Here is a 14,878-nt window from a genome sequence, read left to right on the forward strand (position 1 = left end):
AGAAAGTTAGGGGTCTTTACTGTGGACGATACCTTGTTCTTAAGGGATCTGGCCGCGGAGTGGGGATGGGCGAGGGTGTCTTCTAGGAGCGCGAGTGACTTCTCATTACTTACCGTGGAACCATCCGGAGACGTATTCGGCACTTTAAGTAATTTTGCGAGTGAATCGATCTGGGAGCAGGAGCAAGTGTGTGAAGTGAGAACAACATAATTCCACATCGTCATTCTTGTAATATTCAGACAAGTAAGTATTTTTATTGCTACTATTTGTTATCGTTCGTGTTTTTGCTTATGCTCTTCCGCTATATTTGTTACATTGATATAACTTCTCTTAATTTCCGTATATATCTCTTTAATTAATGTTTAAATTAGTATGTTTTCTTATAAACCATGCCACAGAAATTTTGACTGTATTTTTCAATTCTAGGCAAGCAAACAATGGAAACTGCAACGTGGACGGTGGTTCAGTTCATCGAAGATGGCAGCATGGAGGCAGTGCTAACAAAGTGGTTAGAGGGCGAAAATTGTTACTGGCCACCACTGCAACGGGGTCGTTTGATGACCGCAATAAAAAAAATGGAGGCCAGTAACAATTTATGGACCAAGTACAAGGTCAAGATTTTTAGAAACAGCACTTTCGGTAAGTTACAATTTGTTCAGGATTCAAGCGTTGGAATTCGGCGGCTATTGTCTCAACTGGCGACCGCTGTATCATACAGTTTTTGTCTCGTATGTCAACACGCGGTAAGAACGCGTGTCGCCGTTGCTCGACACCGCGTAGCAACAGTTTCGTCTCTCATTGGCCGAATTTCAACGCTCGAATCCTTCAAATCGAGACAAACAAGGATTATCCGATTCGGGAGCACCAATCACGGTGCTCCACATTCGATGGTCCTTGTTATTGAAGGCATCTGCGTGTGCCTTCTCGCTCTCTTAATGTTCGTCACTCGCATCACGCTGCTTAACGCTCTTAACGTTCGTCTTCAGTCATATTTCTCGCGCTAGTTTGCTGCTCGCGCTCGTCTCGCTCAGGTCAGATTTCAAAATCTCTCGCTCGGAGACTCTCGCGATCTCCAACTGCTCTTTCGCAGTATTTTCTACAATCTTCCGCGCCACGTTACGTGCATTCTGCCGCGTGTTGAAGATCTCCGTCGCCCGCGTTAAAGATTTCCGTATCGCGGTGGCACGCGTTTCGCGTTCCGACGGCAGAAATCTGCACGCGCAAGATATCCGTCCATCCGCCGGCTCGCGATTCTCGATCGCGCTTTCTCTCTCTCGATCGTGCGCACCTCGTGACGTCCTCGTTCTCTCCATCGCTCGCGAGTGACCGGCTGGTCGTGCCGCCTGTGATCGGTCTGCGATCAATAAAGTGCAGTTTAATATCTCTCTCTCTCTCTCTCTCTCTCTCTCTCCGTCAAACTCTGACTCTCTACTTCCGCGACCGCGACCTACCTCGCATATATAGCCCGATGGTCCTTAATACATACACCCGAATCGGATCACCTACATCGCTCGCGGTCGTCGCACCTTCCTTACTCTCTCACATTCATTCGCACCCGCTCGCTCGGGCATTCACCTGTCGTTGCGTTGATGTTTTTCGGCCATCCGCGGACGACCTGCTCCACAAAAACGCTGGTCGTTTTTGCGTTTTCGCTGACCTAATCGGCGATTTCCGCCAACGGCTCCGTCCCCTACGTTTATGTTAAACAAAAACGAACAAACAAAAAGAAACAAAGAAACAACTGACAAACTAAAACATGAAAATAAACAAACAAACAAACTTATATTTTATATATATTTATTTTTATTTCCTTACAGAATATTTATTATATAATTTATGATAGGGGAATATTCAAAGTAAAATTAAAATTAAACAGAAACAAACAAACAAAACAAACTAAAACATCGAAATAAACAAACAAACAAACGAAAAGAAAAGAAATCATCTATAATAATAATTATGATTAATATTGATGCCGCGGCCTCTTGGAAATAACATTGTAGCGGCGTGAAGTGAGCGTGAAGAGAGAAAGAGAAAGAATGTGTCAGTACGCGTGAAGTGAGCATGAAGAAAGAGAGCGAGGATGAACAAATGAGCGTGAAGAAAGAGAGCGAGTATGAACAAATGAGCGCGAAGGAAGAGAGAGAAAGAATGAGTAAATACGTGTGAAGGAGCGAAAGAAAAGATAGAACGTAGAGACGCGTGCGTGTAGTTTTCACCAGAAGCAAACGAACCAGCGTGTGAGACGGTTGCAAACCGCGTGTAAAAAAGTAATAAAAGTGAATTCCAAGAATACAGCGTGAAAAGTGTGTTAGAAAAATCGAAGTAAGCAAACGGTCGAGGCAGGCCATGTGGTTTTTGTCAGCGCGTTGCCCTTCCACAAGGGAAAGTCCTTTAGCTTGGGGGTGTCATAAACAAGGGGGCATACTGTCGAAGGCGTTCTCACGGCTGAGGATTTTTGGGACAGCAGGACATTCTGATTCTGACTGTCGTCGTGTACAGTTGTCGTGAATAAAGATTCATAGTATTTTGTAATACGCCCACATTTATTTAAGTTAACGATATCGCGTTATCTATCTTTCTAGTACTTTCTTACAAGTGAATAAAAGAAGCCTAACAACATTATAAAAATAATTTATAATTACTTTGTATTTAAATTATATAATAAGAATTATATTTATTATTATTTTAATTTATAGTTATTATTATTTATTTTAGTTTATTTTATCGCCTGTGTGTGATGAAAGCAGCCTCTCTTTTTTTAGCCCCGCATCCGCTGGCGGTACTCCGCCCGCTTTATCAGCTTGGCCAATTTATTCTGAAACATAATATTATGCTTTATAATTTTTTAATTATTCACCATTTATTTATTATTTTATTATTTCTTCATTTATTCTATATTTACTTACATAAGAATCATAATTTAGCCTAGCCGTGGAGGTGGGCGGGGGCCCACGTTCAAATGGCCTCGGGATGCGGGAGGGCGGAAAGTTGGGCGGCAACAATTTTACCGCAATGGGCCACGGTATCTGCGAGGCCCGTGGCGTTGGGGCGGATGGCCCCTGTTCTAAGGACATTTTTTCAAATTTGATGGTGTTTGGTTCCATAATTCTGGAAAAGAAAAAAGAATTACTTCATGCGCCGTCTCGAAAATGTCGGATTCAAATTGACGCGTATTATAGTGTTGTTTGGAATTTGGAAGTGTGCAAGAACGGTTTTTTCGGGATCGTATCGGATTCTCGAACAAAGATTGTAAGTCATTGCAGGTGTGCAATAATTCGAAAGAATCGGTTACCCAATCGTTGGGACGGGTCGGAAATCCATAGGATCGAGAACAATCACTGAAGAGCAAAATTCTTCACTGATTCGTCTCGACCCCATGGATTTCCGACACGTCCGAACGATTCAGTGCACGACTCTTGCGAATTATTGCACACCGGCAGTCACTCACAATCTTTGTTCGAGAATATGATACGATGTCGAACAAAACATTCTCGCACACTTCTAAATTGTATATATCACTATAACACTTCACGACGCGTCCAACGAATCAAGTCTATTCGTCTAATGTAACAAAAATGTTTATATCTCAGAAACGGTTGACCTTTCGACCTATGTTTACTATAGCTTTTTCACTCAGCACTGTGTATCCTATATACCATATAAATATTGAATGGTTTTTTTTTAACACCCTGTATATATATATATATATATATATATATATATATATATATATATATATAACATGTATCCAACGGCAGAAGGTGAAGTTTTCAAGCTACTACACGCTGTAAGGAAAATAAATTGTAGGGACAACCTGAGAATAAATGAAGGGATCGTTTGCGGTGCAATTACAAAATTGTCTCTACCTGAAATACTTGCACTTGTGAAGACCATTCAACGTTTATGAACTCAATGGATACATATATAGAAACAACTTATCGTGATCATGAATAAATTACTTCTGTGAATTTGATTGCAAAGTGGGAGAACATCGACTCGATAATTTCATAGGGTGGATAATAAAAATCTCCTTGTGGATTTTAACCAAAGAACACACACACACACACCCCCCCCCCCCCGCCCTAAAGAACAAATTCGGTCATTCAAAATAGGCAGAATTTTTCATCGAAATAGATAGTTTTTTGCAAATATCTCGGAAAATAAAGAGACCGCCGTACTGTGCGGACTAATGGCCTGTTTTTGGGCACTTCTCGTAATTTGGTTATTAATGTATAAATATATATCAGAAATTGTTTGCAGAAAATTAAATTTACTGTGGCGGCCGTGCAAATAGCACGCCGACGAACCGCCAATATACATTGTAAACGCGGCGGCGACCGTCCTCGGAAAGCCGCAAAGAAACACGTGAAGATCGGCTCCGGGGACGGTCGCCATCTGTTAAACAATTGACTGACGCGAGGGAGAGGTGGTCAGTCAAAGGTATGCGATCGACACTCGGTCGCGAACGTCGATACAGGGCAGTCGACGGTCCACCGACCAATAAAGACGTATACCACCGAACACGGCCTCGATCATTACACCGGACACCCACATTTACCAATATAATTAATAAATTTAACAAAGATTTTATTTTTAAAAACATTCAATTTAAAACGAAATTAATAATAAATGAAGTATATGCAAAATTAGTAATAAGAGACTTGAGCAAATTATAATAGTAGTAAACAAAATAAGCAAACTTAACAAATCACTATTCGCTATAAACAATTTCGATCTATCTTTACATTCTTATTACTTTTCCAGTAGGTGTAAAACATATATTAAAAACAAATTAAGAATACGTAAAATGACATGATGCGAGTTACATGATGCGTAGTAGACATGATGCGCCTCCCCTCAGGTCAATCAACGAATGGGGATGAGTCTTTCGGGATTTTCGGGTCCATCCCTTGGAAGAGTTGGACACCAACGAGATGGCCAGCAAACGGACCCCGGACAGCAAACGCAGCAGTCATTCCGTTGTTATCAGACTTTCGCGATCGTACGCAACCACAGCACTTTCAATCGGATCCCGTTACCCAATATTAAATTGGCGGGTAACTTTTCGGCGATACGGGTACGCGACGCGTTCACAACGGTGAATCCGAGCCTTACAACCTCGGGTGGATATACAGTGGAAATCCGCGCGGCACACTCGATAGTCGCATCGCAAAACACTGGATCAGGTTATTCGGCTATCGAAACTTGCCAGTTAGTCGTTCCTAAACCATTCGAGAGTAAAATATTATTGTTTTCATTTATTGAAACAGCCCCTTGCGGGCCACACGGGGATACCGCTCCATCTCCGTCAAGGTGGTGGGCCTCCTCGCAACGGTTCCATCGTTCCATTTGGCGGCGGCAGAGCGTGGGAAGTTATACCACATCGCCTGCTCGTTCCGCCGCCCGGTGGAGGTGGAGCTTATGCGCGGGGAGGATGAGGAGCTTGTGGCTCTGATACGCCAAGCCCGGGCGGATACGTTTGCTGAATGGGGGAAACTGCTCGCTACGGAAAACACTTCAACAAGCAAGCGCTTTAAGAGAAGCTTTCCTAGGCGTATCAAGCAGAGATTGGTGCGTGTCACAAGCACATTCGAAGCGAGATCACCGTCACAACGCTAAACTGGTGCGGATACCTACACAGACTGAGCCTAATCAAGATGCATGGGGTACTAAGTACCAAAAAGTGGGATCCGATAATCTCTGGGGATTGAAATGTACAGAAGTGAATGTGTGGCCTACCCATGTTGTCGGCGCTAGTATGTATGAGATACATCCTGACATAGAAGCAAATAACCCCAGCGTTAGGTGTTATGGAGCGACTGATACATATTGGATGATCTCGACAACTGTTGCTGGGGCTAAGGAGCAGTTTATAATTAGGCCGAAACAGCCGTTTATATTTTTCTGCAAAGGACTTGTTAGAGTTGTTTTAGCTCATGTAATTGTTAGCAAAAACAAACTTCCTTCAGGACAGTGCATTTATGCGTTGTCACGTCCGGTGGTTCGACCGTAAATGAATAAACGCTTAGATAAAGAATTAGTATTAATTATTATAGAAAAACCCGATGATGTCGCGCGAGAGGAAATAAAATAAGATTAAAGTATATGTTAGCAATTCTACGCAGTTAGGTAGCGCGGAAAAAGACTCCAACTTATCTTCCTGCAAGACACGCAGACGAAGATCAGTTTACACCTTGGAAACAAACAAGAAGAATATTATGCCGAATTACAAGAAAAGACGTCGACTTCATAAGTAAAAGAACCCTGGCAACACACAGCTGACTAATCAGGAGACATTGAGAAGATCAACTCCTCAAAATGAGTTCAGTCAGTTAGTAAAAGATCCATACGTTAGACGCGTCGTGCAATTATTAACAGTTCTTTTTAAAATCTACGAGTTTCGACGTATAAGTCCCGCGAAGTGCTCGTGAAAGTTCAGCAACTTCGACCTGCGAGCCACTGCGGAAAACCAGCGACTACAACCTGCGAGCGCCCTCCCGAAATCAGCGACTGCAAACTTGCGAGCGATCTCCAAGAATCAGCGACTCGATAAATTAATATTATTATAAAGCGAAACACTTGTAAGCCCTCTAGCTTATGCGCTATACAAAATCCCTGCTTGTAAAGTAAAGTCAAACTTCGAATATCTGATTCAGCACCTAATTCTGAATAAATCGATAATTTTGTTGTTTTTTAAAAATACGGATACAACTTATTTAATCAATCCTCAATTTCCCGAATCGTAGCCGATGAATGCAGGTAGGTTCAAAACTGCGACTTATCCCCAAAAAATTATAATCCGCCCCACCTGGGACATAACAAAAATTGGTGACAGCGGTGGGATAAAGCGCAGTGACAAAGACCTTTGATCAACAAAATATTAGAAAGTTTTGGAAAGAACCTTCAATATATGAGTATGTATATCGGAAAATTAGTCCAGAGAAGCTGCTATCAATCCTCAGCACATCAACTTGTATGGGTAAACCAGTGATAAATTACATCAGAAACCCTGATATCCCAGAGACCAACTATATAAAATCGATGAAGGTAATAGCGGGACAAAGGATCAATTCAGAAAGACAACAATGCCTGTCCCAAGGCCGAATTATCGCCCAGAGGAAGAGGTGTTAGAAGAATTCTACGGGCCTATAGATGGGATAGTACCGACCCACTATCCAGAAACATACCGGAACCTCCTGAATCTGTACTGTGTCGTCGCACCACGACAAGAGACGTCCTATATACCTCACTGAAATAGGATATGTCGTGCGTGTTATGGCCGCCTGATCAGAAGGGAACAATGGTATTGTGAAGAAGGAGGCTGGCACATCTTGTGTCAGCTAGATCCAGCCCAAACCTACTCCAAATATGGACTGCCCGCCGGGAATTTTCCGGACCGAGACGTACGGAGGAGACGTATGGACTACCGCCCCGAAGAGGAGGTATTGGAGGAATTTTATGGGCCGATAGATGGGGTAATACCACACCATTACCCTGAAACGTACCGGAATCTTCTAAATTTATACTGCGTGTGTACATCACAGCAAGAAGCATCGTACGTGTACCACCAAAATAGGATATGCCGGACATGTTATGGCCGCCTAACCCCAAGAGAGCACTGGTACTACGAGCAAGGGGCTGGCACATCGTGTGTCAGCTGAACCCGGCCCACACCTACTCCAAATGCCAAGACTGCGGTCGGCAACTAGGAAGGGTCCGTCAGGCATGGGAGTGCACGGAATGCATCGAAGAGAACTTCGAAATGAACGTGGACGAGTGATGACCTGATCCACACTGGCTACGCCCAAGAAGTAGTCACCCGATGGTGACAAGCGCACCCACACCATGTACACATTTTTTTTCTTCTCATCCCATTACATTTGGATCCTTCAGTGCAGGAATATTAGCAGTCCTTATAATCCTCAAATTTATAAAGGTGTCACGTCCGGTGGTTCGACCGCCAACGAATAAACCCTCAGATGAAGAATTATTATGAATTATTATGGACATCCGATGATGTCGTGCGAGGAGAAGTAAAAATAGGATTAAGATATATGTTAAAAATTCTACGCAGTAAGGTAGCACGAGAAACGACTCCAACTTTTCTTCCTGCAAGACACGCAGATGAAGTTCTCAGTTTACACGCTGAGAACAAACAGGAAAGGTGTCCAAATATGCCAAATTATAAGAAAAGACGCCGACTTCATGGTAAAAAGATCCTGTCGGCGTACAGCTGACTAGTCAGGAGACATCAAGAAGATAAAAAGATGCAAGGTAGAGACTCCTGTGCCAGCATCTTTGAAAAACAAAGGATTGTGCATCTTATAAAAAGGGGGACCAACTCCTAAAATTCAGTTATAAATAGTCAGTCAGTCAGTCAGACAATCGTGAACAATCAGTTATTCAGTCATAGTCAATAGTCCAGTAGTCTCTTTTGAAGTTAAAATAGTTCGTTCAGTTGTTTCGCGACAAACCGTTTCAAAGACCAGTGTCAGCAGTCGGAGTATATTGTAACCGAATTCGAACCCGTGATCACGGTAATATTAATATTATTATTATTATTATCAAACTATTTATAAGCACTCCAGTATATGCGCTATATAAACCATATTTGTAAAATCAAATTTGTAATCTCTGATTCAGAACCACACTTTGAATAAATCAATAATATTGTTGTTTTCAAAATAAGGGTACAAAGTTATTTAAACGATCCTCAATTTCCCGAACCATAGCCGGTGTATGCAGGTAGGTTTGAAACTGCGTCCTATCCTCTTAAAATCGTAATTCATCCCACTCGGGACGTAACACTATCAAAGCTTGCAAAGGAGTATCTTTGTGTTATGGCAACATCTGTTCCTTCCGAAAGAGTATTCTCAAAGACTGGCGAAATAATTAGTAAAAAAAAGAAATAGATTAAAAGACAATATAGTGAATAAAATATTGCTTCTTAATATGTACAAAATAAATCCTTTATTATGTCTATTTCGTACATATTCGCTTTATCTACGTTTTTTTCTTGCCGAAATGTTCCAGTATTTCCACTCGCGGCATTTCTATACTCATGTCAGGTCCGAAATCACAGTCAAATTTAAAGCATCGAGATATTTGAAGGAATCATTTGGCAATCGATACATATAGTATAGAAACAGCTTATAGTGATCAGGAATAAATAACTTCTGTGAATTTGATTGCAAAGTGGAAGAACATTGACCCCTTCGACTCGATACTTTCACAGGGTGTATTAAAGAAAGTTTGTTGTGCATTGTAGGTATTAACGAAAGAACCCTCCCCCGCCCTAAAGAACAAAGTCGGTCATTCAAAATAGGCAGAATTTTTCATCAAAATAGGCAGTTTTTTGCAAATATCTCGGAAAATCAAGATACCGCAGTACTGTGCGGACTAATGGCCTGTTTTTGGGCACTTCTCGTAATTTGGTTATTAATGTGTATATATATATATAAGGCGCTAAAACTCAAGGAACGTAAAGAATATATTTCGCAGAAGTTATAAGGGAATAGCAATCCCTAAGACCCGTATCCTATAAATTCCAAATTCAAGAAAATAAAATCTATTCAAATTAAAACATTGATAAAGAAATAATGAGGAAATACCTGCAAAATTACTTCTTAACCGTTGAAAACGAAACATGAGGCCCTGGGGTGACCGAGGAACCAGTGCGTGAGGTAAAGAGCGAACCAGCATTGCATCCGTTGGCCAACCTCACCCATTTGAAAACACTGGAAATAAATAATAACATGTATCCAACGGCAGAAGGTGAAGTTTCCAAGCTACTACACGCGGTAAGGAAAATAAATTGTAGGGACAACTTGAGAATAAATGAAGGGATCGTTTGCGGTGCAATTAGAAATTGTCTCTACCTGAAATACTTGCACTTGTGAAGACTTCATTCAACGTTGATGAACTCAATGGATACATATACAATAGTATATCATGAATAAATTTCTTCTGTGAATTTGATTGCAAAGTGAAAAAACATTGACCACTTCGACTCAATAATTTCATACCTCCCTTCATATATTAATGTATATATATATAAGGCGCTAAAACTCATGGAACGTAAAGAATATATTTCGCAGAAGTTATAAGGGAATAGCAATCCCTAAGACCCGTATCCTATAAATTCCAAATTCAAGAAAATAAAATCTATTCAAATTAAAACATTGATAAAGAAATAATGAGGAAATACCTGCAAAATTACTTCTTAACCGTTGAAAACGAAACATGAGGCCCTGGGGTGACCGAGGAACCAGTGCGTGAGGTAAAGAGCGAACCAGCATTGCATCCGTTGGCCAACCTCACCCATTTGAAAACACTGGAAATAAATAATAACATGTATCCAACGGCAGAAGGTGAAGTTTCCAAGCTACTACACGCGGTAAGGAAAATAAATTGTAGGGACAACTTGAGAATAAATGAAGGGATCGTTTGCGGTGCAATTAGAAATTGTCTCTACCTGAAATACTTGCACTTGTGAAGACTTCATTCAACGTTGATGAACTCAATGGATACATATACAATAGTATATCATGAATAAATTTCTTCTGTGAATTTGATTGCAAAGTTCAAGAACATTGACCCCATCGACTCAATAATTTCATAGGGTGGATAATAAAAATTCCCTTGTAGATTGTTATGACACACAGCCATTTCGGAGGAAAGACCATTAGACCTCGGGATACTTTTACAAGGGTCTCGAGAAGGCCTAAGCATTTTTTATATACACGTTACCAGTTAAGGCCTAATCGTCACGGGTTAGGCATCCGCGTAGTGCGTGAGGGTTAGAGACCCTAAGGCAGACCCCTTGGGCCATCAGTTTGGGGACCCCTAATAAACATAGTTGCCAGATGACTGGAACAAAGTGACTCTTCTGCCAAGTCCTTGGAAAATCTAGCTTTTCCAAGGAAGCATTGTTCCCAAACTCGATGGTCCTCGCCCTCATGGGACAAGGGGGTAATAAACCATAGGCACGTGCTGGCCACTTGGGCCCTTTTTTTCGTCACGCTGCTCTGGGGTCTGGCAATCGTCACGTGCTGGTCTAGGCACTTTCTCTACGCGTTTGACTTGGGGTGGGGACTTCCTCCACCACCAACAGGGGTTGCATACAAATGACTCCTCCCTCAAGTCAATCAGCAAGTGAGATTTCTTTCCCCCAAAAATGGGACCATCTCCCACTCTTCTCCAAAGTCACCACCGAGGTGAAGAGCGAGCTGACCCCAGAGCAGAAATTAGATACAAACTTGTTCTCAAAGGAAACCGAATAATCACCAGTCCGAATGTAAACTGTATATAGTCATTGTTCTAATAAACCAAAGTTGTTATTGCAAAGGAAGGTGTCGGGTCATTAATTCGACAAAATAACACGCAGAACCTCTCCTACAATTGCGAGAAACTGCACGACATAACATAGATTTTAATGAAAGAACTCTCCTCCATCCTAAAGAACAAATTCGGTCATTGAAAATAGGCAGAATTCGCAATGGAGACTCTGACAGTTTTTTGCAAATATCTCAGAAAATAAAGAGACCTCCGTACAGTGCGGAATGGTCTGTCTTCGGGCACTTCTCGTAATTTGGTTATTAATGTATATATTAATGTACAATAACCAGCAAAACTGAGTCTACACTATTTGAAGCAACATAACTTTTTAAAAATTAGATCAAATGACTTGAATTTTATTGAGAAGTTAGAAGGATTAGTTTATTAGACGAGGTGTAGGAAGGAATGGGAAGAGGTGGAAAGGTTGCAGGAGAGGTTTCTGAGGTGGGTCCTAGGAGTAGAGAGGTACGCACCGCGGTATATGGTGCGGTAACAGCTGCAGAGGGAGTTGTTGAGAGGGAGGGCGGGGTTGAGGGCATGGGGGTACCAGAAGAAGTTGAGGGTGGAAAAAGGGGGGGAGCTAGCTAGGTTGTGCTGGGAGCAGGGAAGAGGAAGGGGCAGAAGGGGAGGGGAGGTAGTAGGGTGGGTGAAGGAGCGACGGCGTTTTTGGGAAGAGAGGGGCTGGACAGCGGAGGAGGCGGAGGAGATGATGGAGGAGAGGATAGAGGCAGTGAGTGAGGAGATAGTGAAAGGGGAAAAGAAGAAGCAACAGGGGAGAGATGGGAAAAGATAGGAAGCGCAAGGTACAACATGTGGTACGGGAGGGTGAAGGGAGAGCGGATACCGGGGTATCTGAAGAAAGGCTGGGGAGAGAGCAGGTGGCAAAGGGTGGCCAGGTACAGGTTGGGAAACGAGATGAGAGGTGGAAAGTATTGGTTGGAGGAGGAGAAGAAAGTATGTAAGGTCTGTGGGTGAGAGGAGGAAACGTGGGAACATGTGTGGGAAATGTGTAAGGGAGGGTTGAGGGGAGTGGTTGGCAGGGGATGGTGGGGAAGTATTAGGGGATGAAGGAGGAGAGGAATGGATGAGGAAGGTGGATGAATGGAGGAAGAGCAGGAATGGAGAGATATGGGAGATGAAGTAAATGGAGAGAATGCATAGGAATGGAGTGAAAGAGAGAGCAGCCGAAAGAGGAGGTCCAGGAGGCATGGGAAGGATGGGTGAGGTGCAGGGAGGGGAGAGAGCAGAGAAGCATGTATGTGTGGGACAGGGAAAAATAATAACGCGGCGGATATTAGTGAAAGATCGTTCTCTCTCTCTATGGCGTGTTTTTAGGACACGTTTAATTAAGTTAGGGTAAGTTAGGATAAGTTTAAGGTTAAGATTGGGGTAAGAGGGAGATGTAATTAAAATTGTAACCCCGAGGGGAATCAATAATTGATATATATATTAGACGAGGTGTACAAAATTTTTGAAAAAAATTTTAATTGGTCGGAATCGCAAAAGAAATAGTAAAAGTTGGTTTTTTCAGCTTTTTTATCAGAGCCTGTATTGAAAATTTAAGGAATGTATTTGATTTGCTCGAATAAATTATATCTACGCTTAAAATTTCACAGATATTGGTTAATTCGATTACGAGTTATAAACGATTAAAAGTGTGGTTTTAAGTCGAAAATCATGAAAAACGGCAATTTTTCCACTTTTAAGCGTTTATAACTCGTAAACGAATTAACCAATATCGGTGAAATTTTCAGCATGGATGTAATTTACTCAAGCGAATCAAACACATTTTTTAAATTTTCAATACAGGCTCAGATAAAAAAGCTAAAAAAACCAACTGTTACTATTTCTTTTGCGATTCCGACCAATTCAAACTTTTTTCAAAAATTTTTTACACCTCGTCTAACAAACTAAACCTTCCAACTTCTCAATAAAATTCAAGTCATTTGATCAGATTTTTAAAAAGTTATGTTGGCTCAAATAGTGTAGACTCAGTTTTGCTGGTTAGTGTATGTATATAAAGCGAGAAAACTCAAGGAACGTAAAGAATATATTTCGCAGAAGTTACAAGGGAATAGCAATCCCTAAGACCCATATCCTATAAATTCCAAATTCAAGGTAACAAGATCTATTCAAATTAAAACATTAATAAAGAAATAATGAGAAAATACCTGTGAAATTTCTTCTTAACTGTTGAAAACAAAACACGAGGCCCTGGGGTGACCGAGGAACCAGTCAGTGAGGTGAACAGCGAACCCACATTGCATCCAATGGCCGGCCTCACACTTGAAAACACTGAAAATAAATAATAACATGTATTCAACGGCAGAAGGTAAAGTTTTTAAGCTACTACACGCGGTAAGGAAAATAAATTATAGGGACAACCTGAGAATAAATGAAGGGATCGTTTGCGGTGCGATTAGAAATTGTCTCTACCTGAAATACATCCACTTGTGCACTTCATTCAACGTTTATAAACTCAATGAATAGATATATAGAAACAACTTATAGTGATCATGTATAAATAACTTCTGTGAATATGATTGCAAAGTGAAAAAACATTGACCACTTCGACTCGATAATTTCATACCTCCCTTCATATATTAATGTATATATATATATATAAGGCGCTAAAACTCATGGAACCTAAAGAATATATTTCGCAGAAGTTATAAGGGAATAGCAATCCCTAAGACCCGTATCCTATAAATTCCAAATTCAAGAAAACAAAATCTATTCAAATTAAAACATTGATAAAGAAATAATGAGGAAATACCTGGAAAATTACTTCTTAACCGTTGAAAAGGAAACATGAGACCCTGGGGTGACCGAGGAACCAGTGCGTGAGGTAAAGAGCGAACCAGCATTGCATCCGTTGGCCAACCTCACCCATTTGAAAACACTGGAAATAAATAATAACATGTATCACTCAATGAATACATATATAGAAACAACTTATAGTGATCATGAATAAATAACTTCTGTGAATTTGATTGCAAAATGGGAGAACATCGACTCGATAATTTCATAGGGTGGATAATAAAAATCTCCTTGTACATTTTAACCAAAGAACCCTCCCGCGCCCTAAAGAACAAATTCGGTCATTCAAAATAGGCAGAAGTTTACATCAAAATAGACAGTTTTTGCAAATATCTCGGAAAATAAAGAGACCGCCGTACTGTGCGGACAAATGGCCTGTTTTCGGGAAAACTTATCAAAATGTATACTCCAAACCTAATCGCCATAATACGTACTTACAACACACGGCACTGACACGAATGGCTGCTCTGAAGTGAATACTGGCCGACGCTTGCGAGCGAATGTTCGATGGCATTCCTTCGACCGCCTTCGGAACCGATCTTCGCTTCTTTCTCTGCAGCTTCCCGTGGACCGTCGCCGCGCCGCCGCGTATACAATGTATGTTGGCGGTTCGTCGGCGTGCTTGCCGCTGCGCGATGCCCAGGCTGCCACATGTCCATTTTCATCTGTCTTTTTCGGCGGTTTATTTGACTTCGAATAATTTCCGGAGGCGCGTTCG

General features: G+C 41.4%; 1 protein-coding gene across 1 annotated transcript; it reads right to left on the minus strand.

Annotated features, from left to right (window-relative positions):
• Positions 1–2,533: 2,533 nt before the first annotated feature.
• On the minus strand, positions 2,534–14,769 carry LOC143364030 (uncharacterized). Its single transcript, XM_076804549.1, has 4 exons — positions 14,595–14,769; positions 13,512–13,635; positions 2,910–3,111; positions 2,534–2,818 (listed from the first exon to the last, which is right to left on the minus strand). Coding segments are annotated over exons 1-4 (384 nt in total). The 5' UTR covers positions 14,596–14,769; the 3' UTR covers positions 2,534–2,761.
• Positions 14,770–14,878: the final 109 nt, after the last annotated feature.

The sequence above is a fragment of the Halictus rubicundus genome, unplaced genomic scaffold, assembly GCF_050948215.1.
Source record: "Halictus rubicundus isolate RS-2024b unplaced genomic scaffold, iyHalRubi1_principal scaffold0215, whole genome shotgun sequence".
Classification (NCBI taxonomy): domain Eukaryota; kingdom Metazoa; phylum Arthropoda; class Insecta; order Hymenoptera; family Halictidae; genus Halictus; species Halictus rubicundus.